Source organism: Kogia breviceps, chromosome 5 (genome assembly GCF_026419965.1).
Source record: "Kogia breviceps isolate mKogBre1 chromosome 5, mKogBre1 haplotype 1, whole genome shotgun sequence".
Taxonomy (NCBI): Eukaryota; Metazoa; Chordata; class Mammalia; order Artiodactyla; family Physeteridae; genus Kogia; species Kogia breviceps.
Window position 1 is genome coordinate 29478754 of NC_081314.1, and position 22947 is coordinate 29501700.

Here is a 22947-nt window from a genome sequence, read left to right on the forward strand (position 1 = left end):
GGTTTTGAAATATATATATGTGTGGACACTTAATTTATGATTAAAGAGGAGTGAGGAAAGGGCACCATTCAATAATGGTGCTGGAATAATTAATATCCACATACCAAAAAGGTGATTAGACCCTTGTCTCACATCCAATCTAAAAATCAATTCCAGGTGGATTACTAATACAGGAGATAAGAACCTCAGGATAAGGAAAGACTTAAGACACAAAGAGCACATAAAAAGATTTGTAAATATCCTACATTAGTAAGAAGAAAGTCTGCAGTTTTTTGTTTTTTGTTTTTTTGGCTGCATCGGGTCTTAGTTGCGGCACACGTGATCTTCATTGAGGCATGTGGGATCTTTCATTGAGGCGCATGGGCTTCTCTTTAGTTGTGGCGTGCAGGTTTTCTCTTCTCTAGTTGTGGCGCGCAGGCTCCAGGGCACGTGGGCTCTGTAGTTTGCAGCACACAGGCTCTCTAGTTGAGGCACACGAGCTCAGTAGTTGTGGCATGTGACCTTAGTTGCCCCATGGCATGTGGGATCTTAGTTCCCGACCGGGAATCAAACCCGTGTCCCCTGCATTGTAAGGCAGATTCTTTACCACTGGACTACCAGGGAAGTTCCAAGTCTGCAGTTTTTAAAAAATGAAAACAAAAATAAAAACTTGAATAGGCATGTCATATAAGAAATAATCCAAATGGCCAATAAATTGTGTAAGAGCCCAAAATTAGAAAAGCCAGTGTTCATCAGTGGCATTTAAGATTATAAAACAGTCATACAGTAATAGAGTCCGCCATAACAATGAAAATAAATTACAGCTCCCCACAGCATGGGTAAGTCTTGGGAGCAAGGCTGAGCAACAGAACTCACATAACAGGATGTGTGACTGTTTACCTGTTCTTGACTTCCACTTGTATGACGTCAAGAACAGGTAAAACTAAACTGCTGTTGAAGGATGCACACTTATGTAGTCAAGACTATAGACAAAACAGGAAAGTGATCACCAGGCAAGCTAGCTCTGGGGGACAGAGGCTGTGATCAGAAGGGAGCACACAGGGAATTCTGCGGTGCTGAGAGGGTTTTGTTGACTGAGGTGGGGGCGACCCAGGTGTTTGTTCACTTTATGAATTATTTGTATAATTGTATATTTGTTTTATGTGCACTGTGTTATATTTCACAATTTTAAAAGGTTTAAAAAATACAGAGAATACAAATAAAAATAGTACTAGCTTCTAAATAAAACTAGGCTTAATTTTGCCTTCCTGTAATTACAGACTATTTCGAAAGAAACTAATAATCCTTTAGATAAGACTAAGCCATTTTTCTTTTTTTTTTTTTTTTTTTTTGTGGTACGCGGGCCTCTCACTGTTGTGGCCTCTTCCCGTTGCGGAGCACAGGCTCCGGACGCGCAGGCTCAGTGGCCATGGCTCACGGGCCCAGCCGCTCCGCGGCATGTGGGATCTTCCCGGACCGGGGCACGAACCCGTGTCCCCTGCATCGGCAGACAGATTCTCAACCACTGCGCCACCAGGGAAGCCCTAAGCTATTTTTCCATGTCATTTTAAAAGCCTTTACCAGTTTGATAAGTGAACAATTGCCCTTTTGTATTTCATTACCATGTAGCTTGAATATGGAAAAATGTTTATTGACGATGTGTATTTTTTCCTTTATTCATATATTTATTCATGTCTTTTGACCATTATTCTGTTGGACTTGTCACATTTTTCTCAATTGTAAGCATGAATAAGGGTACGTATGTAAAGGTATTTATTAACTCCTTCACATATTTGCAGGTATTTTTCCCAGATTTTTTTTCTCACATAGAAAAAAATTTTTCTTTATAATCAGATCTGTTTCTTTTGGTTTATTTTGCTGTAGGCAGGAACTCTCACCCTAATGTCAAATAAATTTTCACTGTATTTTCTTCTAGTTCTTTTATGGTTTTATTTTTTACATTATTTTTTTAAGTCCATATGGAATGTATTTTATATTTGGTGTGAAATACAATTTAACCATTTTTTTTCTAAGCTTTTGTCACCTTATCACCACCCACATAAGTAATCCTTTCCCTACTGATTTGTAATTCCATGTGTACCATATGCTAATTATTTCTGTAAATTTAGATCTTATTTCAGGGTCCTCTCCTGTTCTACTTTTTCTGCCTAATATACTATTTTATCATTTAAATTTAACATTATTCTCTGAGAGCCTGTGGTAAAAATAGTCTGTTCTAAAGTAAGTTTAATAAAATATTAATCTTTATGGCATCAATTTAAAAATATAAATGGTTTTCTGTAATTAAGAGTAAAAATAGTATGCATGTGTCTCAGGGTGCCGTTTCCTCCTACTGAAGCTTTAGAAGCATGTACTTGATTTAATAATGCATCTGCACTTTAGGTATAGTTATTTTGGGTATGTGTTTGAGATGACTTAATAACAGCAATAATTTGTTATTTTTTACTGCTAGGCAATATAGTGTTGGATTTGAAGTTATAACAGTTTCTGTGGTGGGAGACCCTGGTCCCCATGGCTTTCAGAGGAAATCTAGTGGTGACTACAGGTAATGTTGGCATTTTGATTGCTATCTAATTTACACTTTACTTTCTGTGGCATCATCACCTGAAAACCTTGTTCTCATTTTCCCTGAATATAGGTGTGGGTTTTGCTACCTGGAACTAGAAAATATACCTGCTGGGATCTACAATATCATTCCCAGTACTTTTTTGCCTAAACAAGAAGGACCGTTTTTCTTGGACTTTAATAGTATTATCCCCATCAAGACAACACAACTGCAGTGACAGAGAAACCTCAGCAATAGCTGGATCTTATACTCACCAAACATCAACTCTTCAAATGAGGACACAGATCTCCAGGACACTGAACACAATCATCAGAACAGAATGAAACCTCTAAAAACGTTCCTGTGGTATCTGGTGCTGAAGTCAGGGTGTGTGGTGAGAATTGTATGCAGTCAGAATTACCCTATGTCACTTAGAAGTACCATTTACATGGTTTTGTGTATATGTGGAGTGGGCTTGCATTTAGGGGCCACATTGTACAAAAAAGCAGAGATGCTTAAAGATTAGGCTCAGTCCAGCACTGAGATAGATGCCCTTGCTAAGAGGGAACCGAGACCAGACGAGGAAAATGAGGGGTGGTAGACTCACTCACTGAGTGGAACAGTAGGCTGGGATAATATCCTTAAGTATTTATGTTATGTTGTCTTCTTGGCAGAGCATGTTGTAAGGTAGACCTGCTTGTGTCGTGACTCTCCTGTACATCCTGGGCACCTAATTATCAAATGAATCATGTTACCATGAGATTTTAATTCTGCATTATTTATGGCTTTAAATGTTTACTGTTGTCCATAGGTTATGAAAGGATAAAGTTTTAATACTAATTAACTTAGCATGAAGATGCTGATGCTCAAGAATGAAGGTTGTTGAGGTTAGAGACCTGTCTCCCATTGACTTACGTAAAGAGAACTGAGGTACATTCATCAGTGTAGTTTTTATCAGGTTGATGAAAGTAGTAGTCTGAGACGTTGAAGACATTACAATTTAGTTTGTATAGTCTTTTTTAAATTGCTCTGTAGTTCAGTGTTCTTATGGTAACATCACTCTAAAGAAAATACAATTGAGGATTTAATATATGGTAATTGGGTTGCCTTTGAAACAATTGCCAGGATACTACTGTTATGTATAGATTCCCAGTTGTTGACATAAAAATTCATCAGAGTAGAATGATGCTCAAGACTTTAAAGATCTAAAAATTAACACAGTGGGATTTTTCATCATCTCTTATTAAAACTTCTTTTGTATTTCTATTATCTTTCATTGAAATAAAATGTTTGTTTATACTTATGGAAACTGCGTAGTTTAACCTAGAGAAATTATTAGAGGACTTCGTGTGGTATGTTCCATCTAAAACAGAACTCATTACTTGCATGAAAATTCACACTTTTACAAACAATGTCTGTTCTTTTCTTTTACATTCAGGATAGTGGTAGATTGTACTAGTGATTGATAGTGAGATTTCACTTCGATAAATAGTGCTTTCACTTTTAGCACATTTTAGGTGGATTACTTTTCTATGACTTTAAAGAAAAATCTAAAGCATAAGAGGTATATTTATTATAAACGATTTGAACCTTTTGTGTTAAAGATCTTATACGGGATGCAAACTAAGACCTAATCCCTGCCCTTAAAAATCCAATGGAGGAGACCTATATAAACAATTTACTATATTGTAATGCTGAATTCTGTAACAGAGCTCTAAATAGAACTGACGAGGTACAAGTAAAGATTAATTTTGGTTGGACCAATATAGAAAGAGAATAGAAACAACTGGGGAGCTTTTCAAAGTCCAGTGCCCAAGTATACCTGAATCACTAGTCAACCTCTGGGGCTGAGACCTAGGAGATGCCCAGGTGCCACAGACAGGAGAACCAGGCCTCCAGCATAAGCACCTCATCTTTACTTATTTTCCTGCCACTGTGTCTCCGTACTGCTCGGCTTTAGTAGCAGCAGAAGTGGAATTCTAATTCAAACCTGGTAATCAATCAGGGCTTAAATTGTTAGGATCCAGGATCTTAACTGAAAATAAGAACAGATGACCACTGCATTCCATGCTCTTCCTTATGGCAAGAGGATTGTCTGGAAGATTTAGGCAACATCAGGATTTCTTATCTGAAGTCACAGAAAGACATTTTCTTAAGCCATTTTTATTACACTCAAGGTATTAAGACAAGTACAAAATAACCTTGTGATTAGGATACTGTATCAGTCATTAAAAAAGGAGAAAACAGGACAGTATGAAGGGATTTACAAATGACAAAAAAGCTTATATAGCTTAACAGACTTAATGGGCAACTTGAATGGGGTTGCTTTTTTTTCTTTTAGAAACGCTAAGTTTTCTTAACAAAAAAAGGACAAATAAAATACAATGCTCTAAGTATGGGTAACCATGAAAACAAGAAAAGCAGTAATAGAACACTTACACTATTAGCATAACAGACACCATTGCTTCTATTTAACAGCCTTTGCCAACGTGTGCCTCCTCCCTTTCCTAGCTGTAAGGAACAATTTCCTCTAAGAAATACTAGTGCAGCATAACCCTTAAATAGTTTTTTATTTTTAAAGTTACAGCCTACAGAGAAATTAACACCTTGTCAATCTAGAACAACACTGGCAACCATTCCCCATGCACTTCTCTTAGAATAAGTCCCCCGGGCCGGTAGGATGAGGTTTACGCTATAGAACCTTTTCTTCCACAGCCATGAACCCCCTTCTGTGACAGGCCCCTGCTGCCCTCGTCCCCCCCCATCCCCAAACCAGCATTCACCTGTCCCACCCCCAAAAGTGCAGCTCTTGGTGACCTTTTACAGAAGATGATTTTAATGGGTGTCCCAGCAAATTCACTTTTTTTAAAAGCCCCCTCTGAAAACCAGAGATGATGAAAATGAATTGTGTCCTTGGATTTTTTAAGTCTTCATTGGGTCAAAAAGGTGTCGTTCTGAATATTTGAGTTTTGTCTTGTGTACTTGTTTTCCTTTAGACCCCCTGGGATATAAAGGAGAGAACAAGGCCATTTTCCCAATCGAGCCAGCCGTTGAGCCCGCTGGAGCTCAGCTCCCCGGCCCCTTTCCCGGCTCGGGGATTTTTCCCAGGAACCGGTTACTGCTTCCACAGCACTGACAGGGGACATTCCACAAAGGCCGTGGGCCTGGTCACAGCCCACCTGCAACGACTCTGCTGAAAAACACCAGCCTGAGAGCTCTTACCCAGAAGAAACATCTTCAGCTCTCAAGCTCACTGAAACATCATTAGTGCAGTTTAGAGGCAATGCTTGGGATTTGGCATATATTAAATGATTATTGGCACAATTGTTCTCCATACAGTTTCATGTCTAAATATTGATATGAGCTTGGGCCAGAGCCGCGGCTCGATCAGCCGATCTGCACCACGTTTATGTCTGCGATGACCCTGTCCCTGCCCTTCGAGCCCTGCAGGGACAGCTGCCGCATCCTGTCCTCCAAGGCCTGGCCCTCGGGGGATGTGCTGCTTGGGCTCTCGCCACTGTCACTGCTGCTGCTGCCGAGACCCCGATGGTTGCTGGCTCTGTCACTTGCTTTATTCTCTGCCCCTTCCGCCCTGTCTCCTGTAGAAACGCAAAGATCGCAGGATGAGTACCGACGATTCCAAGGGTCCCCTGGACCCCAGCCCATCAGCCAGCTCAACCTCCAGACTCCCAGTGTGGCCCCACTGTGCGCATCACACAAGGGCTTCCATCACAGGACTGCCTACTGCTTTCGTTCTGCGGGAAACCGTATATGTCCCTCATCTTTGCAGATGAAATCTGTCACACTCATGTAACAGCTGGGAAACAGAAACCTCTATAGCAGGTGCTTGTCAAGAGGACTGTTGTGATGGCAGATACAGAAGGAAGCAGGTTGGGAGTGGAGCTGGGTGCCATCTCAGGCCACCACACCACAGCATGTGCACCGAGGCCCTAAGCGTGGCCTCCGGGGCGGGCTCCCCCAGGCAGGGGGCTCAACTCACCTCGCTCCACCTCGCACTCAGGGGAGGAGGCCCCGCTGCACTCACTGCGGGGGCCCAGCACCGGGAACATCATCCCAAATTCCGACAGGGACATGGGGCTGGGCAGGTCCAGGCTGCCGGGCCTCACGGCTGCGGGGAACTGCTCGGGCATCTCCAACGGGCTCGTGGGTCCCGAGCTGAAGCTGGACACGGACTGGGTCTCCGAATCATCTTCAGACACAAAGGTGCTGCAGTTGTCATCTTCGAAGGCCTCGGAGGCCACTAGGAGGAGAGAGAACAGCCATCACCCAGGCCTGACAGTGACCCAGTTCCTTACACATCTGCAGACACGTCCGCTGCAGGCAGGAGCTAGACAGGGCTTGGCAGCTGCCGGGTCCAGCCACCTGATCCCAGGATCAGGGCACTGGAGAAGAGTGATGTGGCCATCCTGAGCTCGTGTGACCAGACTCCAGAGCACCTTGCAGGGAAGCGGCTGGACCCCATGGATACTCAGTGTCCTTACCATCACTTTCCAGCCCCTGCCCTAGAAGTCAGCATCACCAGACACTGCCTGAAGGTGGAAGGTGAATTCAGCCACAGATGGGGGGTTTTATCCACCCCAGTCCCCCAAACAGATCCCCCCGTGCACAGGAAGAGGGCTGGCCTGCGTAACGCACCCTGAACCAAGCCAGCCAGGCTTCAGGGCTGCCTCCTTCCACGGGACGGGCAGCAAAAGCTGCTGGACAAGACGGCCCTGTGTGGAGTGTCTGCTGGGACCATCTTCTGAGTAACTTGTGACCTCATAAAAGACGTGCTCGGAGCCCAGCTAGATCACTACTGGCCACAGAACACAATTCCCTTACAGCGCTCTGTAGCTTGTGCCTCGTTTGTTTTGTGGACCATTATGACCAAGGCCCACCCAGAGACACGTCACTCTCACGGTTTGAAAGCCACCTCAGCTTTGAACTATTTCCTCCTCAGCCCACACGTGATCCCACTCCCCTTTCCTCCTCCCTCTGCTTTAAAAACAGCCTGGCTGGGCTTCCCTGGTGGCGCAGTGGTTGAGAGTCCGCCTGCCGATGCAGGGGACACGGGTTCGTGCCCTGGTCCGGGAAGATCCCACATGCCGCGGAGCGACTAAGCCCGTGAGCCATGGCCGCTGGGCCTGCGCGTCCGGAGCCTGTGCTCCGCAACGGGAGAGGCCACAGCAGTGAGAGGCCCGCATACCGCAAAAATATAAATAAATAAAAAAAAATTAAATAAAAACAGCCTGGCGCATCCCATAGATGATCATCCACGAGAAGTACTGTAATGCTGAGCACAGAAAATGGGCTCAGCTCTGAGTTCAAATCCCATCTCCACTGCTTGCTGTGTAGCCTTGGTCAAGGTACTTAACCTCTCTGAGCTTCATGCTCCTCTCCACACAGGGTTTATGAGATGATGTATACTAAAGTACTCACGTCACTGTTGCTCAAATTAGCTTCCTTTTCTTTTACCTGGGGCCTGGCACTTGAATGTTTATTGGCTGAATTAAGGAACACCCAAGGGAGGAGTGTGGGGGAGGGCCAACAGCCATCATTCCACAGAAAAGGCAAAGAAGGATGTGCACAGACAGTGCTGGGGGGGGTTTCTGGACTGACACAGAGGGAGCCACCACAACCCTCTGTATCCATTTCCCAGGGGTGGTCCTTGGAAAACAGGTCCCCAAGGACAGACACATGTGCGGTAACCACTGGGGGCCGGCGATCCTTCATTTAATTCTGACTCCCGCTCTCTGTAGTGGACAACAGGGACCATCATGTGCCCCCCGCTTTACAGGGGAAGAAACAGACAGGAAGTTACACCCTGGCCCATGTCACATACTAGTCATAGTGGGAAGGTCAGGACTTGAATCAAATCTGATTCCCAAGTCCCTATTCCAGATGACTCTTCTTCCCTGCGGGACTTCTCAGAGCCTTCAATGCCCTAACGTGTACTTGGAATCTCAGGGGTGAAAGTGTAACGTTTCCCAAACATGTCTAACCACAGAATCCTGCCTCTGAGGACGCTCAGTAGCATCTTGGTGAACACAGTGTCCCACCAGCGGGGGAGGCCCCAGGAAGCAGGTCGCACTAGCTGCACACGTGCCCCTGACTCACCAGAAACAGCGTCAGGCTCGGGCTTGCGCCCCGACAGGTCCTCGGCAGCCGGGCTGCCACCCTCGGCCCCGACACCGCACCCACGGGGCCCCATGGCGCTGGAGCGCCGCCGCTCGTGGATCTCGTCCGAAATCGTCTCCAGGTTCCTCAGGGCCGTCTTGTACTCGCCCTTCGCCAGGGCCAGCTTGGCCTGCAGTTCGTCCACCATCTTCTTCAGCTGCTGCTCGGGAGAACGGGAGGCTCTGTGAGTAAGGCCACCCCCGCCGGCCTGGCGATGCTCTTGAGTGACCGATTCAAACCCTTGCACCCATCACTCTACTCTCAAGACACGACTGGGGCCCTGATCCCCTTCCACAGCTCTGCACGCACCAGATACGAGAGCAGCCACCAGCCCCCAACTCCCAGCCGGGTGGCAACTTAAGCTCTATACCCAGCAGCGACCACTGGAAATAAGCCCACCAGGGAAGGAGCAGCGGGAGTCAAGGTCCCACAGAAGTCCCACACTCCAGCCATCTGGTCCGGGAGCTGTGGTCCTCACACCTGAGGTGCATCAGGCCCCCCAGGAGGGTGTGTTAAACCCAGATGGCTGGGCCCCGCCTGCAGAGCCTCTGTTCAGTCGGCCTGGGGCGGGCCTGGGAACCTGCACTGCCAGCAAGCTCCCGGGCCCTGCTGAGAACTACTAACCGAGTACAACATGGAAAGTGACCGAAGCAGATTCAGAGGGCATCAGAGAGCACTAAGGACGCAGCAAGACCCACTCTGCAGCCTGAAGACTTGGTGAAGAACGTGTCCCCCTCACTGGCAGCCATGGGGCCATTTGAAAGCCCACTACAGAAAAAGGGGGGGCTTTGAGGGCAGAAAACTCCGATCTGCTTCAAAGCCAAAGGCCACACGTACCTCAAGCTGCATGTAGTACTTCGCCTTGAGTTCAAAGTAAGGCCTGTAGAAGACAGGAAGGAAACCCATAAGAGCACGATAGCAGTGCCCCCAAAAAACTCCACGGGGTGTCCAGGGGGCAGTGGCTGCAGCTGGCCAGGCCATCCTCCAGCATTTACTCAGCTCTGATGAGCCATGAGGAAAGGGGGTGCTCCCAGCTCCCAGCCCCGAGCTGAGATGCCAGAAGGCCTATCTCAAGACACGGGAAACCCACACACATGCACACATATCCCAGGGCCCCAAACCCTGGCTCACTGTCCTCTCTGGGGGGCTGTTCAAGGCCACATAGGGTGTACCCAGCAGCTAAGGTGGCCCCACCTCCTCTCGTAGGGATGCCCAGCAGATGAGGCCGAGAAGAAGCTGCCTCAACGCACACCAGCTCTGCCGAGCTCACCCGGGGAAGGGAGAAGCACCACCGTCCCTCACTGAGCACAGCGGGGCCGCCACAAGGACAGGGGCTCAGGTCGGCCTCTTGGACTCTGTGCAAGACTAGGGGGACTGGACAGCGTGCAGATCCAGCCAGGTCACGGGCAAGAGAGAGGACAAGAAAGGCCAACATTCTACGGGTCGTGGGTTCTGGGTCAGTGGGAAGACACTGGCTCTTTCAGGAACTCAGGTGTCTGAGCATGAAGAGTTGACAATACTTTATTCTCGAGCCCTTCACCCTCCATGAGCTCGGGGTCTGTCTCTGGCTGTGGGGTCTAGGCCATTCCAGGTCCTGTCTCTTTGCTTGGAGGCCCAGCGACTGTGAGTAAAGCTGGGACTAGCCCCCAAGATCAGTCATATGACAACATATAGGAATGGTAGTGAGAAAAGTGGAAGAAAACCTCCATTGAAACCAGCCTTCCCAACACTGTAAATCAACTATACTTGAATAAAAAATATATACATTAAAAAAATAATTCCTTTGGGCCCATCTGTGTGATGAATGGGCCCAAGATGAATTGTGCTTTCAGTGCTGTTTTATGGCCTACCTTTATTACATATAAATATTATGAACATATTTATATACTAATGAAGACAGAATCCATGTCATTATTTTAACTGCTCTAAACTATTCCAGTGTTTGGAAGTCTCAAGACTTATTTAACCAAAGACTATATTGTTGGACAAATTAACTGTTCCTAGTGTTCCGTATAATTGTATCAGGGAAGAGCAAAATCTGACTCCATGTTGGATCTGTTTCTTTGACTTTAGCCTTTGCTTTTCATTGCTTTTGTTACTATAATCACACACAATGGCCTGCCTCAGGGAACTCTGCCCCTCTGCCTGAATGTTAAAGTGCCTTTGTTCAGCAAAGGGAGGCAATCTGACTCTGCCCACCTGAGAATGGCTGCAGAAAAGAAGAAATTAACACATCCCCTCCCCGATGCTGGCCAAGCCAGGCACAATTAATGGCCTTTTTACCTTACTTCCTCACTTTCTCCCCCTCTCTGTTCTATAAAAGAAACTGGCATCCAGACCCCGATAAGATGGTTTGGGGGACACCAGTCCTCCATCTTCTCAGTCTGCCGGCTTTCTGAATAAAGTCGTATTCCTTGCCTCAGCACCTCATCTCCCGATTTATTGGCTTGTCCTGTGGTGAGCAAAGTGAGCTTGGACTTGGTAACATTATAAGAAACTTTTGAAATAAATATCCTGTGAAAGGAAGGAAGGGAGGGAGGGAGGGAGGGAGAAAGAAAAGAAACCAGTCTTGCTCCATTTCATCAGCTCTTGGTCTACAAGGATGTGTATTATGTACATAGCTCCCTCCATTGTGCTGACAGGTAATGAGGGACAGGGCCTCATCCACACCATCGGCCACAGAGCCAAGGGCACGCCCTGAGTTTCCTAAAGCCCAGTCCCAGCCCACGGGTCAGCTAATGGTTTGCTCTTGAAATTCCTCTTCCTGTGCTCCCAGGTCGGAGCAGACCCACCCCTGGGGGGGTTACAGAGAACCGGGGGGAGGGGGGGCACAGGTAGCCCGGGCAGCGGGCTCTGGTGGGGCAGGCCACAGAAAAGGTTGAGAAGATGAGGAAGAGGAAACGAGCAGCAGCCCAGGGACCCACTCGCCCAGGCTCACTTGGACTTGTTGATGGCTCGCTTGAGTTTCTTCTCCAGCTGCCGCATGCGGCCCATGGCCGCATTGTACCTGGCCGCCGTCTCCTTGTGCACCAGCTCGCTCCTGGTCTTGGTCTGCTCCGCCTCCATGACCTTCAAATGACGTCAGAGGTCAGTCCGGCCAAACCCAGAATGGTCCCTTGTTGGGGTATTACTTATGTCATTTAAAAAAAACTAGGAATTTGGGATTCCCATATATACACTACTATATATAATGTAGATTAAAAAAGACCTACTGTAGAGCACAGGGAACTAAACTCAATATCTTGTAATAATCTATAAGGGAAAAGAATATATATATAAAACTGAATCACTGTGCTGTACACCTGAAACTAACACAACATTGTAAATCAACTACACTTCCATAAAGATTTTAAAAAATAAATGAAAAAAAATTATTTGAGGAAATTAGTGGGCAGGCTAAGATTAAATGAACTTCCAAAGAGAACAGGATTATTTTTCCCTATTCATCTATTCTGGAAAAATCACGTCAGATAAGATGAAACAGATCCACTGAGGCAATGAGCAGGAAAGAAGAGAAGGAAAAACAAAAAATCAGAGGGAAAAAAGAAAGAAACATTCTCTGATTCAGTTGACGTCCACTTCCTCTGAGTAGCCACCATGGGTTCCTCCTGCTCTCACCTGGGGTCAGGGACTGAGGGGCAGGCAGGCGGTGCCAGCGGGAACTCAGACATCAGGGACCTGGGAGCCCTACAAAGCCAGGTATGTGTGCATCAGGACGGCAAGGCAATGGTGACCTCAGCTGTTTGGCCCCTTCCCAAATATCCTCAGTTAGCTGGTGGACAAGAATCCAGGATCCAGAGGGTCAAACTGAACAGATTTGGGGGTTTACAAAAATCTGTGACCAGATGACCAGTCAGCATTCTGGTGGGAGATTCTGGCTTTAAAAATGAGTTCAAAATCCAACAATCAAGGGGCCTCCATGGCAGCTCAAAGGCACATTCCTAGAAACAGGGACAGTGTTGGTTCTCTCCCCCATCACCTAAAAAGCATCAGAACAAGGCCAGCTGGGAGGAGAGATGATGCAGGAGATAAACAGCAGTTTAGGCCACATCAGCAGCTCACAACTTCCTTCTCATCTTTTACTTACAACTCACCCAAGTGTTACGGGATGAACTGGAAAGGCACCAGTGAGGTGGGGCAAGAGGGCCGTGCTTTATTTTACCCAAGAGCAGCAGGGAGGAGCCCCGAGGGCCCTCAGGCCACTGGTTCACTGTCTCAGACCCAGCAGGACAGTTGCAGGAGGACACCACCCAGGATGAAGCCAGCAGTCCATCACCCCCTCCAGGGGAAGTTCACTTATGCACTTATAATAAGGGGTTTTGTAAGTGTCAGGAAAAATTCCGAAAGACTTTGATATGAGCATAAAATGACTGGTGTCCTGTCTAATGCCCCCTTCCAGGTTACCTCTGCCTTTCGTTGTCTTGGAGCTATTTTATGACCCTTTAAGTTGGGGAAAACTGATAGTAATATAAATGATTCTTACCCCTAGAAATGAAGATTGTGTCCAGGAGAGATGCATTTGATTATTGATTGCCCTGTAAATATTGACCAGTTCTGTATCTTTTAAATTCATTTCAGCATTCCTGAACTTCTGTATGAGTGTGTTTTTTGAATTCTCCTTTGAAAGAGCTGTAACATCTTATTAGTTCCATCCTTAGTGAGTTAAATAAAATCTTTGACAGGAGAACACTTTATACTTATCAGAGTTCAACCTTTACCTTCTTTAAAATGTGTATCTTTTAACAATGGTTTTAATGCTTGAGATACTTTTAAAAACAGAATTAAGACAAAGTCAGAGAAGGGAAATAGGGAAGTGAGACAAGCTGGCATGTGGTGACAGACTTGCTAAAATGACCTCTCAATCAAGACCAAGGGGCTCAGAGAACCCTTCCCCTTGACTTCTAACACCAAAGATGTCACAGTGACATAAAATGCACTCAAAACCTCCCCAGCTTAGTCACTTAGGGAAACGGTAGTAACTCTTCAGTCTTGTCTTAAATCTTAAGCTTTAAGGATTTACTGGTGTAACCTTTATGAACACACAAAACCCAAGCATATCAGACAGATGAAGGCAACGTATTGTGGTGATCTGTTCCACTGCAAGAGGATTCAATGCAGGGTTCACCTTTAAGGACCAGTCTAAAAGCATTTTAAATAGACGATCTACAAAAGCTGTGATCTGAGGCTACAATACAGAGCATTCCCTGCAAGAAGCAAGGCTCTCATCGACTGCACACAGGCCCTTGTTCTTCCTTGGCACTTCGTCTGCAAAAAGCTTCCTAAAATTAAACACTCGGAAGGCTCCGAGCACTTGGCGACATTGCCAGCGCAGACTGAGGCGGCAACCAGGCCATCTACCACCCCCTGTCCCAACCCCCTGACCCCGTGCACATAACCCCCTGCTCTCATAGCTTCCCGCCTCTAGGGAGAAAGTCCCCAAGCAGGTCACCTTGGTTACATCTCCTAGGTAACCAAGCAGCCCCTGAAACATAGAACCAGCCATGAACTGTGTGCCCAGGGGTGGGAAAGGAATAGGGTGATAAGGGTGGATGCTGGGAAGGTGGAAGCCACAAATAGAAGCACAACGCAGATGTCCCTGCAGACCTCAAGGTGGCCAGACGCATGTGCAACCCAGCCCTGGGGCGCCAGCGCCCCATACCTCGGCGAAGGCTGGGCTGACAGATATTTGGCCTGGACTCTGGGCCCCTGAGCCCCCACTGAGCACCACGCTCTTCAGTTTACCACCAGCATATTCAACTCAGAGCTGCGTACTCTGATTAAGCACCTACTGTATGCACAGAGCACACTGGGACCAAACCCGGACCGCCAGCCTCACGGGGCAGACGCCCAGCAGCACCGTGCTACTCGGGCAGCTGGGATCCAGGCTGTCGGGGCCACCGGGTCCAGGGGGTGGGTGGGGACCTGCAGCAGAGGCTGCGCTGGGGGGCTCGGTGAGGGGTGAAAGGGCATGGGCGGGGAAGCACTTAGGGCTGGGGGTGCTTAGCAGAGCCACCCGTCCACTCTCCGCAGGCAGCGCTCAGCTTCCCACCTCCTTCCCCAGAGCTGGCAGGCTCCCAGAGAAATCACTGTCTGGGCACCAACAGCCCTGGGCCCCTCTTCCCCAGGGGGACCATGTGCCGGGGCTGACCCACGGGCTCTGTGCTAACCTCTGGGTGCACTGGCCTCTGCGGATTCTAATGACTAAGAAGTCAGCATCCCTGGGGTTCCCACAACCCACAGACACACACTTCTGTCCCCACCACCGGGCCGGCTCCAAATGCCCAAGGACTGACCACCCCGCTGCTGCCCAATGGGAGGCTTTGAGGCCCCAGGCGTGAGGGCTGAGTGTCCAGAACAGCCGCAGCACCACGGCCCAGGCAGGCAGCAGGTAGCAGGCCCTGGAGAAAGCATGTGGGGAGGCCACTGCTGGTGCTCGGGACCCTAAGAAGCCACAGGCCTCCCCCTGGGTCAGCAGAATAGACAGAATGGGGCCCAGCAGTGCTGACGGGCCCCTCCCGGAAGCCGCAGGGCAGCCCAGGCCCTCTGCACACAGCAACACACAGAAGATGCTCAAACAGATACTTCCTACAGGGACACCAACGGGCACTGCCAGCCAGGCTGGGTCCCCTGCCGGCAGAGTGACCTCAACCGACCAGGAGACGTCCAGCCAGCCCGGCTCCTCTGCCTCACATTCAGCTGTCCCAACCTCGAGGCCATCCACCCTCATCCCCAACATCCCGGAGCTAAGAGCAGGGTCCCCCGCTCCCGGGAAGGTGGTTTCACGGTCTCCTCAGATCCTCGGAGCATTCAGGCTGATTTCTGATTCCTCCTGCAGCCCTGGGTGCACAGGGCCAAGGAGGTAACTTCCCAGGGCCTTGGGGGACGGGTGGTACATGCCCACTGGCACAGAAAAGTTGGCCATGTGCGTCCCAGGGCTCAGGTCCACACCCCCAGGGCTTTCCTCTCCAAGAGCTGCTGGTCCCTGAGAGTTCATGCCTCCCCACACCTCCTCCCTAGAACGGCTGCTCCGCGGCCAAACCGGATGAAGCTGGAGGGGCCTCAGTTGCCTAAAGCCCAAGTGGGAGCAGCAGGGATGCCACGTCCCCAGGGAGGCCACTCAAGTGCATCACGGCTTCCAAAGCCCTGCTGATCCCAGCTCTGAGTGCAGAACTGTTCCTCTGTCCCTGCCCGGGGCACTGCATGTGGCCTAACAAGAGAGACCCCAGGGCTCCAGCCTGGCTCCAAGTGGGGCTGCCCGCTGTCACCCTAAGTCTGAAGGAACAGAAGGGACACACGGATGGCCTCAGGTAAGGAATGTGGGGACCCCAGGGTCCTTCCACTGTGCCTGGGGTGGAGGTCCCACAGCCCAAAGCACTGCCACTTCCTCAAGACAGCCTGGACCTTTCTGAGCTCTGCATCCTTCTCTAGACTCTTACGTGGCAGTTTCTTCAGGAGAAGAGGGTGAGATGACGCTCCCTTCTCCTGAAGAAACAGGCTTCCTGGAGGATCCAGAAGTCGGCCAAGGCCAGGGACATATTCCAGCCCATTCATTGTCTTTGTCCACCAGCACCCAGGAAGCCGAGCGTGCCAGGCCCGCATGGCCCCGGGAGCATGCTCAATCAGAGGGCAGCTCACAGCCAAGCCACACACGAGCGTCTGTACCGTCCGTCACATCCCTGGAGCGTGCCCCCTCCAGGCTGGATTTCTCAGTGACACGGGAACATGGTCGAGGACAGTTCTGCCAAGGGCTGTCTCTTGCTGGTGTCAGTTTCCAACTCTCCTTCTCCCTCATCAGGTCAAGAGGTAGCATCTGAGGCCCATAAAACTGGGGAGGAATCTAGGGAACAGGAACAGCCGCCCCAGGGTGGAAATTCTGGCCTGTGACCCAGAAAAATCTGCTCATCTGCAGGGGTAACCCCCATGACCAAGAAACCTTCAGTGGCCTCAGTGAGAGCACACATCAGATGACCCTCCCCAGGACCTCAGGAGCCCCATGCAACATCAGGAGGCCCAGGGCCGTTTGGTACAGCCCCGCAAGTTGCACGCTGCACAACCCCAAGAAGCACCATTCCCAAAGACTGATGTGAATGGTGCTTCCCGAGTCATGGGATGTGGAGGTCTTGAGGACACCTCTCCCGGACTGCCACTCACCATCCACTATGGTCCCCAGTACTTAAAGAGTAGAAGGGGAAAAAAAAAAAAAAAAGCAGAAACCCATTTACCCATTTTGTTCTTTTTTAAAGAACAGATTAAGTGATTTCTGAATGATTCTGACTAGCCTGATTTGGATCTTGTTTGGGAAGAAGGGCAGGAAAGAAAGGCAGTCCTTCAGCTAATTTCTTGCAAGGAGCTACTCTAATTTTTTTTTTTTCCTGTCCTTTTCACTCTATTAGGCTGTGGCTTGTAAATTTCCAAGATTTCCAACCTCCCCTTTGGCGTTTCCCCAGTGGATCCAGGAAAGCTGTGTTTGGCTCTCCCAGCATCGTGTACACTAGGTGGCAGGAGGCCCCAGGCCACACAAGCCCCGCCGGGAGCCCGGGGTTCAGGGGAGGTGCTACAGAGTCGACCTGCATTTGACACCAAGTCCAAGCCGTTTGTGTGTCAGGCATTCCATTTAAGGAAGCACAAGGCCATCTTTAATTATCAGGTCCCCCAGGACTTGAGCCACCGTGGCAGGTGACATTGAAAAGGTTCTATTCCAGCCCTGCAGGCGGCCTCTCAGGGAATCCAGACTAGCTCCCACCCCCTACATCACCCTTCATCCAAGGCCTCACCCACCTCCCCACAGCAGACCAGCTGGAGGAGGGGAGGAAAGAGGTGACAAGTCCAGCTATACCCAGCACTTCTGATTCTCAGCAATGTGGCCAGAGGGCAGATCGTGGGAGCTGGTAAAGGGCCAAACAATGATGGCACCAAACCTAGGCGTCAAAGCCCACTTCCTGTGCATACACTGGTTCCCCAGACCCCAGCCCTGCCCAAAGGCCAGCCTGCGCACCCCTTGTATTCTGGCCTCATCTGCCATGGCCCCCGCTTCTCACCAACTGGCACCCACCCCTGAGTCCAGACTCAGCAAGTAATCAAGGTCCTCCACCCTGGGCTCCAAACCCAGCCAGTCCCCTGGGACTCAGAGGGAGGGGACTCTGGAGAAGATCGGGTCCCTCAGGGAAGCCCCATCCACAGTCAGGAGCGTCAGGGGTGATCTGAACCAGACAAACCTCAAACGACAGGGAAGGGGCAGGTAAGCCCGTCACCGGGTGACTGTCATCGCGGAGTACAGCTCAGTCCCAGGCCCAGAGAGACCCCCATGGAGATGTCCACCTGTGACGCACAATATGCTGGGGGTCTATGTCCTCTGCTCGGGGAAACCCGCGGGGAGTCTGGGTCTGATGGGCACCTGCACCCCGAGGCCGCAGGAACCCAAGGCGGACGCAAGCCCAGCCCCTCTCCCCACCCCACGCCCACACGCAGACGCATGCCCCGCCCCTGCCCCCAGGCAGGCGCAAGGCGGAGGCGCTCAGCCCGGGCCGCAAGCCCAGCCTGGCCCCGGTCCCATCCCACGGACGCGCTCCGCTGAGACTCATACCCTCTGGGTGGCGTGGTTCAGCATCTCCTGCCAGGCCGAGTCAAACTGCCGCTTATCATCCTCCAGCAGCCGCTGCTCGGCCAGGGAGATGGTCTCCTTGGCCGCGCGGAGCACCTCGGTGGCCCTCTGGAAGTCCTGCGTGGCTCTCTGAGCTTCCAGCTGCGCCTGCACGAGAGAGAAACCTGATGAGGCCTCGGACACAGCAGGGGCTCCCGCTGGCTCATCACACCCTCCAGAAGGTAGGCATCCCGAGGGCCTGGACGAGTCCTGTCCTTCTCTGCCTGGGCAGCCTGGGAACAGGCCGGGCACCCGCAGATCTGTGTAGACGCTAGATGGGGGAGTGGAGGGTCTTCACAGCCCAGGACCCAACATACCAGATAAACACGCAGGCTCTGGGTCAGAGTTAGAGGCAGCGAACTGGCCCATCCGTGGTGGGTACGGTGTCGACCGTGGCCCTTCACAGAGATGATCTCATTTGCTAATGAGGCCAAGGGTATCAGTGTCCCCAGCAGCACCCCTACCCAGACACATGGTTCAGCTCACAGCACGTGAAAATCAGAAAAGCCCCAGAGATTACTGTCCAACAGCGTCATTCTGAGTGGGAACCGTGGCTGCGACAGGCCAGGACCGTCCCTGAGCTCACGCAGCTGTGCCCAGACTCCAGCCACTCCGAGCCCCAGCCTCCCCGGACGGTGGCCCTGCGGGACAGGCCCCCACTCAAATCACACGCGCCGACACCTGCGATGGGTGGGGGGAAGGCCCTGATCGTCACCATGCTGCCCCTGCTTTCAGAGAACTTCAAGTGGAGAATCAACAGAAGCGGCAGCAGAGCCCCCTGAGCCTGCACTATCGGGAACAGGAAACATCACTGATCCAAACTGAGTGTGAAACCCCCCACATTTTAAAGTCTTAGAACAAAAAGAGAAGAGCGATCTCCTTTATAACGACCATGTTGATTACATGATGAAATGACAATATTTTGTACCTAAGGGGTTAAAATATATTATTTAAAACTAATTCCACCTGCTATTTTTAAATTGTTTTACTGGGACTACAAAACTGTAAGTCACATAGTTGACTCGCATTCTGTTGTTTTCATGCAGTAGAAACGCGTCCCCGAGGAGTGGGCCATGAGGTTGCACCAGAAACTTGCAGCAAATCCTTGTCATGCTCTCAGCAGGCCCACCCTGAACTCCCCACCAGGGTTCGGGCAAGCCGCTGCCAGATGCTTCAGTCTGGGGGACACCCCCGAGGCAGTCCCTGGGACCCAGGAGGTGGGGGGAACATCCGGGCCCACACCCATTCCCAGAGTGAGTCTCACGTGACTGAGAAGAAGTCTTCGGAGGCCAAGGACACTTTTCAAAGACAGTTGAGAGGAATAAAATCAGACTTGGAGCCCATCAGCCCCCAGGGCGAGGGACAGCTGTGTGACCCCCCTCGGTGCCCCCTCCATCTTTGTGATCGTGTAACTGCGGGTCACACCCGACCCGACCCTCAGGTGACAACAGCCTGGTCAGGGAGCTGAACCGGGGAGGGAGTGGACATTCAGAAGTAACAGAGTGAGGGGACATGAAGGGTAAATTTCTTCCCACGGAGGGAATCCAGCACGGCTTCTTCAATGAGGAGGACCCCGAACTGAGGGCTGGAGATGGAGATGATCTGAAAATGCGGGTTGGTGGGGGGCCTGGAGGAAGCAGAGTTATGAAACAGTGTCTGTAGGAGGCTTGACAAAGGCTCCCATCAAGGTTTCAAAAGGGAGTCAAGAACAGAGGCTGTGAATGAATGCCAGGCTAAAGCTTCAACCAGGGGACCTGCCTGCTGCAGACCCACTGTGTGCCTCAGGGACACAGCGGGGACCAGGGGCCACCCTCTAGGACAAACCACTGAGAAGACAGCACCACCTGCTTTCAGCAGCACACTCACTGCTCCAGAGCCCGAGCTCCAGGCCCACCGTGCTTTTCCGGTGTGAGGACAGCCCTCGGGGAGCCCTCCACCTGCCCAGACGTGCTGGAGGGCACCTGGCACTGAGAAGCCGCCCCATGCTGAACCACAGACCACCTACAGGCTTCAAACCAGGACCATCAGACCATAATTAACCCCACAGGATTCTAACATTTTCTAAGAAGGGATCTGTATTTAAGGAAATTTTAGTATTTCAATTCAGCCACGTCTCCCTGCTTGAGTAATGAAGCTTTTCTTTCTTCAAACAAGCCAAAAAGAGATGCCCTCATGGGGACCTTCTGAAATGTGGCTGCCGTGACCCAGGCCCAGGCCCTCCTGACCCGCTGCTATGCATATGCTGTGTTCCAAATAAGGGAACCAGATCCCTACAAAGAGGGAAAACAGGATGCCCATCTGAAGTGGCCCTGTAGAACATGCTCTCTTTTGAGTCCCTGGGGAGTTTCTGAAGTTTCCTCAAGGTTATGTCCCTCTTGTGGTATCAGACATGTGCTTTCCTTGTCACATTGTGGATCCTGCTAATATGAGGGTTTGGTATACATTTAACCCAGATGGTATCTCTCCATCACTTATCCCCTCACTCATTCATTCATTCAAGTAAGTGCTGGGCACGTGTTCTGTACTCACTGTCTATTCGCTGCATCTTTCTTGGAAATAGAGCCCCCATGTCTCCAGGTGAGGCAATGTCCCAGCTAAAACCTACTTCCCAGCTGTCACTAACTTTTAGCTAATGAGAGGTAAATAGATATTGAATGAGGCTTGTACCCCTGTTACTAACCTTGTTGCTAACTTTTAGCCAGTACTCCTGTTACTAACTTTTAGCTAATGAGATATAAATAGATACTGAGTGAGACTTTCAGGAGAGCTCCTTTGTCTTTCCATCTGTGATATTAATATGACAGCTGGTGCTTCAACAGCCTTTTTGGATCATGAGGCAACTCTCTTAAGGATGAAGAAACAGTAAATTAGGTCCCTGCCCTGAACTGACTTTTTACATGACAGAGAAAATAAAGTCTCATATTCAAGCCAGTGTTATTTGGGGGTTTTCTGTTATGTTCAACCAAATCTAAACCTAAATGATAACACATCTTCCCCTCCACACAGCTGGGCTATTCTGTAAACATGATAGATGTGACTATAGCAGCCCACACAGACTGGTCAGATCTCCCTCAACTTCTTTCTGGCTGCTCATGGCCTATTTTATAACTGTTAAGCCCAAGGAAACAACTTTGGGGGCTTCCTAAAGAACCCCAAAGCACATGGCCTCTTCGTAAGGCATTTCATAAAACATTTTCTAAACCCACACACACAAGGAAGGACCAGGCGGGTGCACACAAGGTGGAGAGGGGAGCATGCCATCACACACACACACACCCCCCAGCAGGACACGAGCCACTGGACATTAATGAGGCATCTCCTGGGTGCTGAGTTCGGAGGAGGGGGGGGTTCACACCAACATAAGGGGTTCCAACTCAGTCGGGTAAACAGACACTTTCATTACAAACTCCAATTCAAGACAGACAGTGACAAGTGACCAGTGTAAGGCACATGGGAATGTTGGAAAGAGAGAGTGATTTGTCCAAGGTTTCTTAGGGAAGAGTTCTCAAAGCAGAGGGTGTCAGGCACCAGGCGCCATGGAGCACAGGAGGCATCCAAGAGCTCACACCCATGTCTAACCGAGGAGGCTTAACTCAGAGACTACTTCCCAGCCTCCTAACAGGAGCACGTGACCTTGAAAATCAGAAGCCAACTTAGAGTCCAAGAAAAGAGCAGGCTATATCTGGCTCTCACCATCATATGAAAGATGATACCTAGAAATCTTTAGCACAGCCAACTAGGTTTTACCCTCAAACTCCAACAAAGGACCCAGGCCTTGGTATTAATACATTATCTGAATAAGGGCCCTACACTCCTGGGCTCCCCAAGTGCGCACACGGCCCAGCGGGGCTCACGCACGGCAGGGAAACCCAGTTAGCAAACCAGAGAGCTAAGTCCTGCCCGACACACCGCTGAGGAGGAGATGTTAGCAGAACCAGGCTGGAGCTGTACAATGCAACACAGGAAAAAGGTGAAATATCTTCGTGACTCGTGAACACTAATGGCTTTCACGGAAACAGCGCTATGGGGAGAGTGTTAAAAGGCTGCTCGTGAGTGGATTTGATAAGTGGGTTCCCACGGAGAGGCCAGCCACTGTCGAGGCCACAGCCATGGCCTTCACTCCACTCCACGCCAGCCCACAATCGGCCTCAGGAAGGAACAAGAACACCCAGATGTTTGCTCTGGTTGCAACAGAGGTAGAAGGCGGAAGGAGGTTTGCAGGCCATCCAGTTCAACCCCTCATTTTTCAAAGGAGGGCCCAGAGAAGCAAGGCCACCTGTTAAATATCACACAGCTACTTGGTAGCTGGCCAGAGCCAGGAAAGCAGAGCCCCCAACCCTTGGTGGGGCTATTTCTGCTCTACAACAAGGTGCCTGCAACCTGGGTAACGTTGCCAATGACATGATCGTGGGGCAAGTGGACAGTCTACCCATAAATAATACACAGCCAAAGGAGCTGTTGAGGGACCAAAGACCAGATGGCGGCTCAAACTGTGCAGGATTGCGCCCCTACCTGGAATTCACACCAGCCAGTGAGCTGCAGAAACTGAAAAAGAGTAGGGGTCATGTCACTCGGCTGCCCAAAG

General features: G+C 50.0%; 2 protein-coding genes and 1 long non-coding RNA gene across 6 annotated transcripts in view; 2 read left to right on the forward strand and 1 right to left on the reverse strand.

Moving 5' to 3' along the window:
• The window catches only part of CAPN7 (calpain 7), a 38342-nt gene extending 34463 nt beyond the window's left edge, over nt 1–3879 (forward strand). For 3 of the 4 annotated variants that reach the window (XM_059063661.2, XM_067033809.1, XM_067033810.1), the window contains 2 exons: nt 2453–2545; nt 2639–3851. In XM_059063661.2, coding sequence (XP_058919644.1) covers nt 2453–2545; nt 2639–2783 — 238 coding nt within the window. In that variant the 3' untranslated portion in view covers nt 2784–3851. Of the gene's footprint in view, nt 1–2452; nt 2546–2638 lie in introns of all 4 variants that reach the window. The other variant, XM_059063660.2, reaches the window with a different exon arrangement.
• A 1217-nt stretch (nt 3880–5096) lies between these two features.
• SH3BP5 (SH3 domain binding protein 5) overlaps nt 5097–22947 on the reverse strand; it is a 70986-nt gene continuing 53135 nt past the window's right edge. The window contains exons 4-9 of the mRNA XM_059063662.2: nt 18306–18470; nt 11661–11791; nt 9560–9602; nt 8663–8882; nt 6546–6806; nt 5097–6144 (exon numbers count right to left, since the gene is read on the reverse strand). Coding sequence (XP_058919645.1) covers nt 5933–6144; nt 6546–6806; nt 8663–8882; nt 9560–9602; nt 11661–11791; nt 18306–18470 — 1032 coding nt within the window. The 3' untranslated portion in view covers nt 5097–5932. The remainder of the gene's footprint in view (nt 6145–6545; nt 6807–8662; nt 8883–9559; nt 9603–11660; nt 11792–18305; nt 18471–22947) is intronic.
• On the forward strand, nt 18310–21294 carry LOC136794232 (uncharacterized). The gene is made up of 2 exons (XR_010840639.1): nt 18310–18544; nt 19098–21294. It is a non-coding gene; the product is annotated as an uncharacterized lncRNA (long non-coding RNA).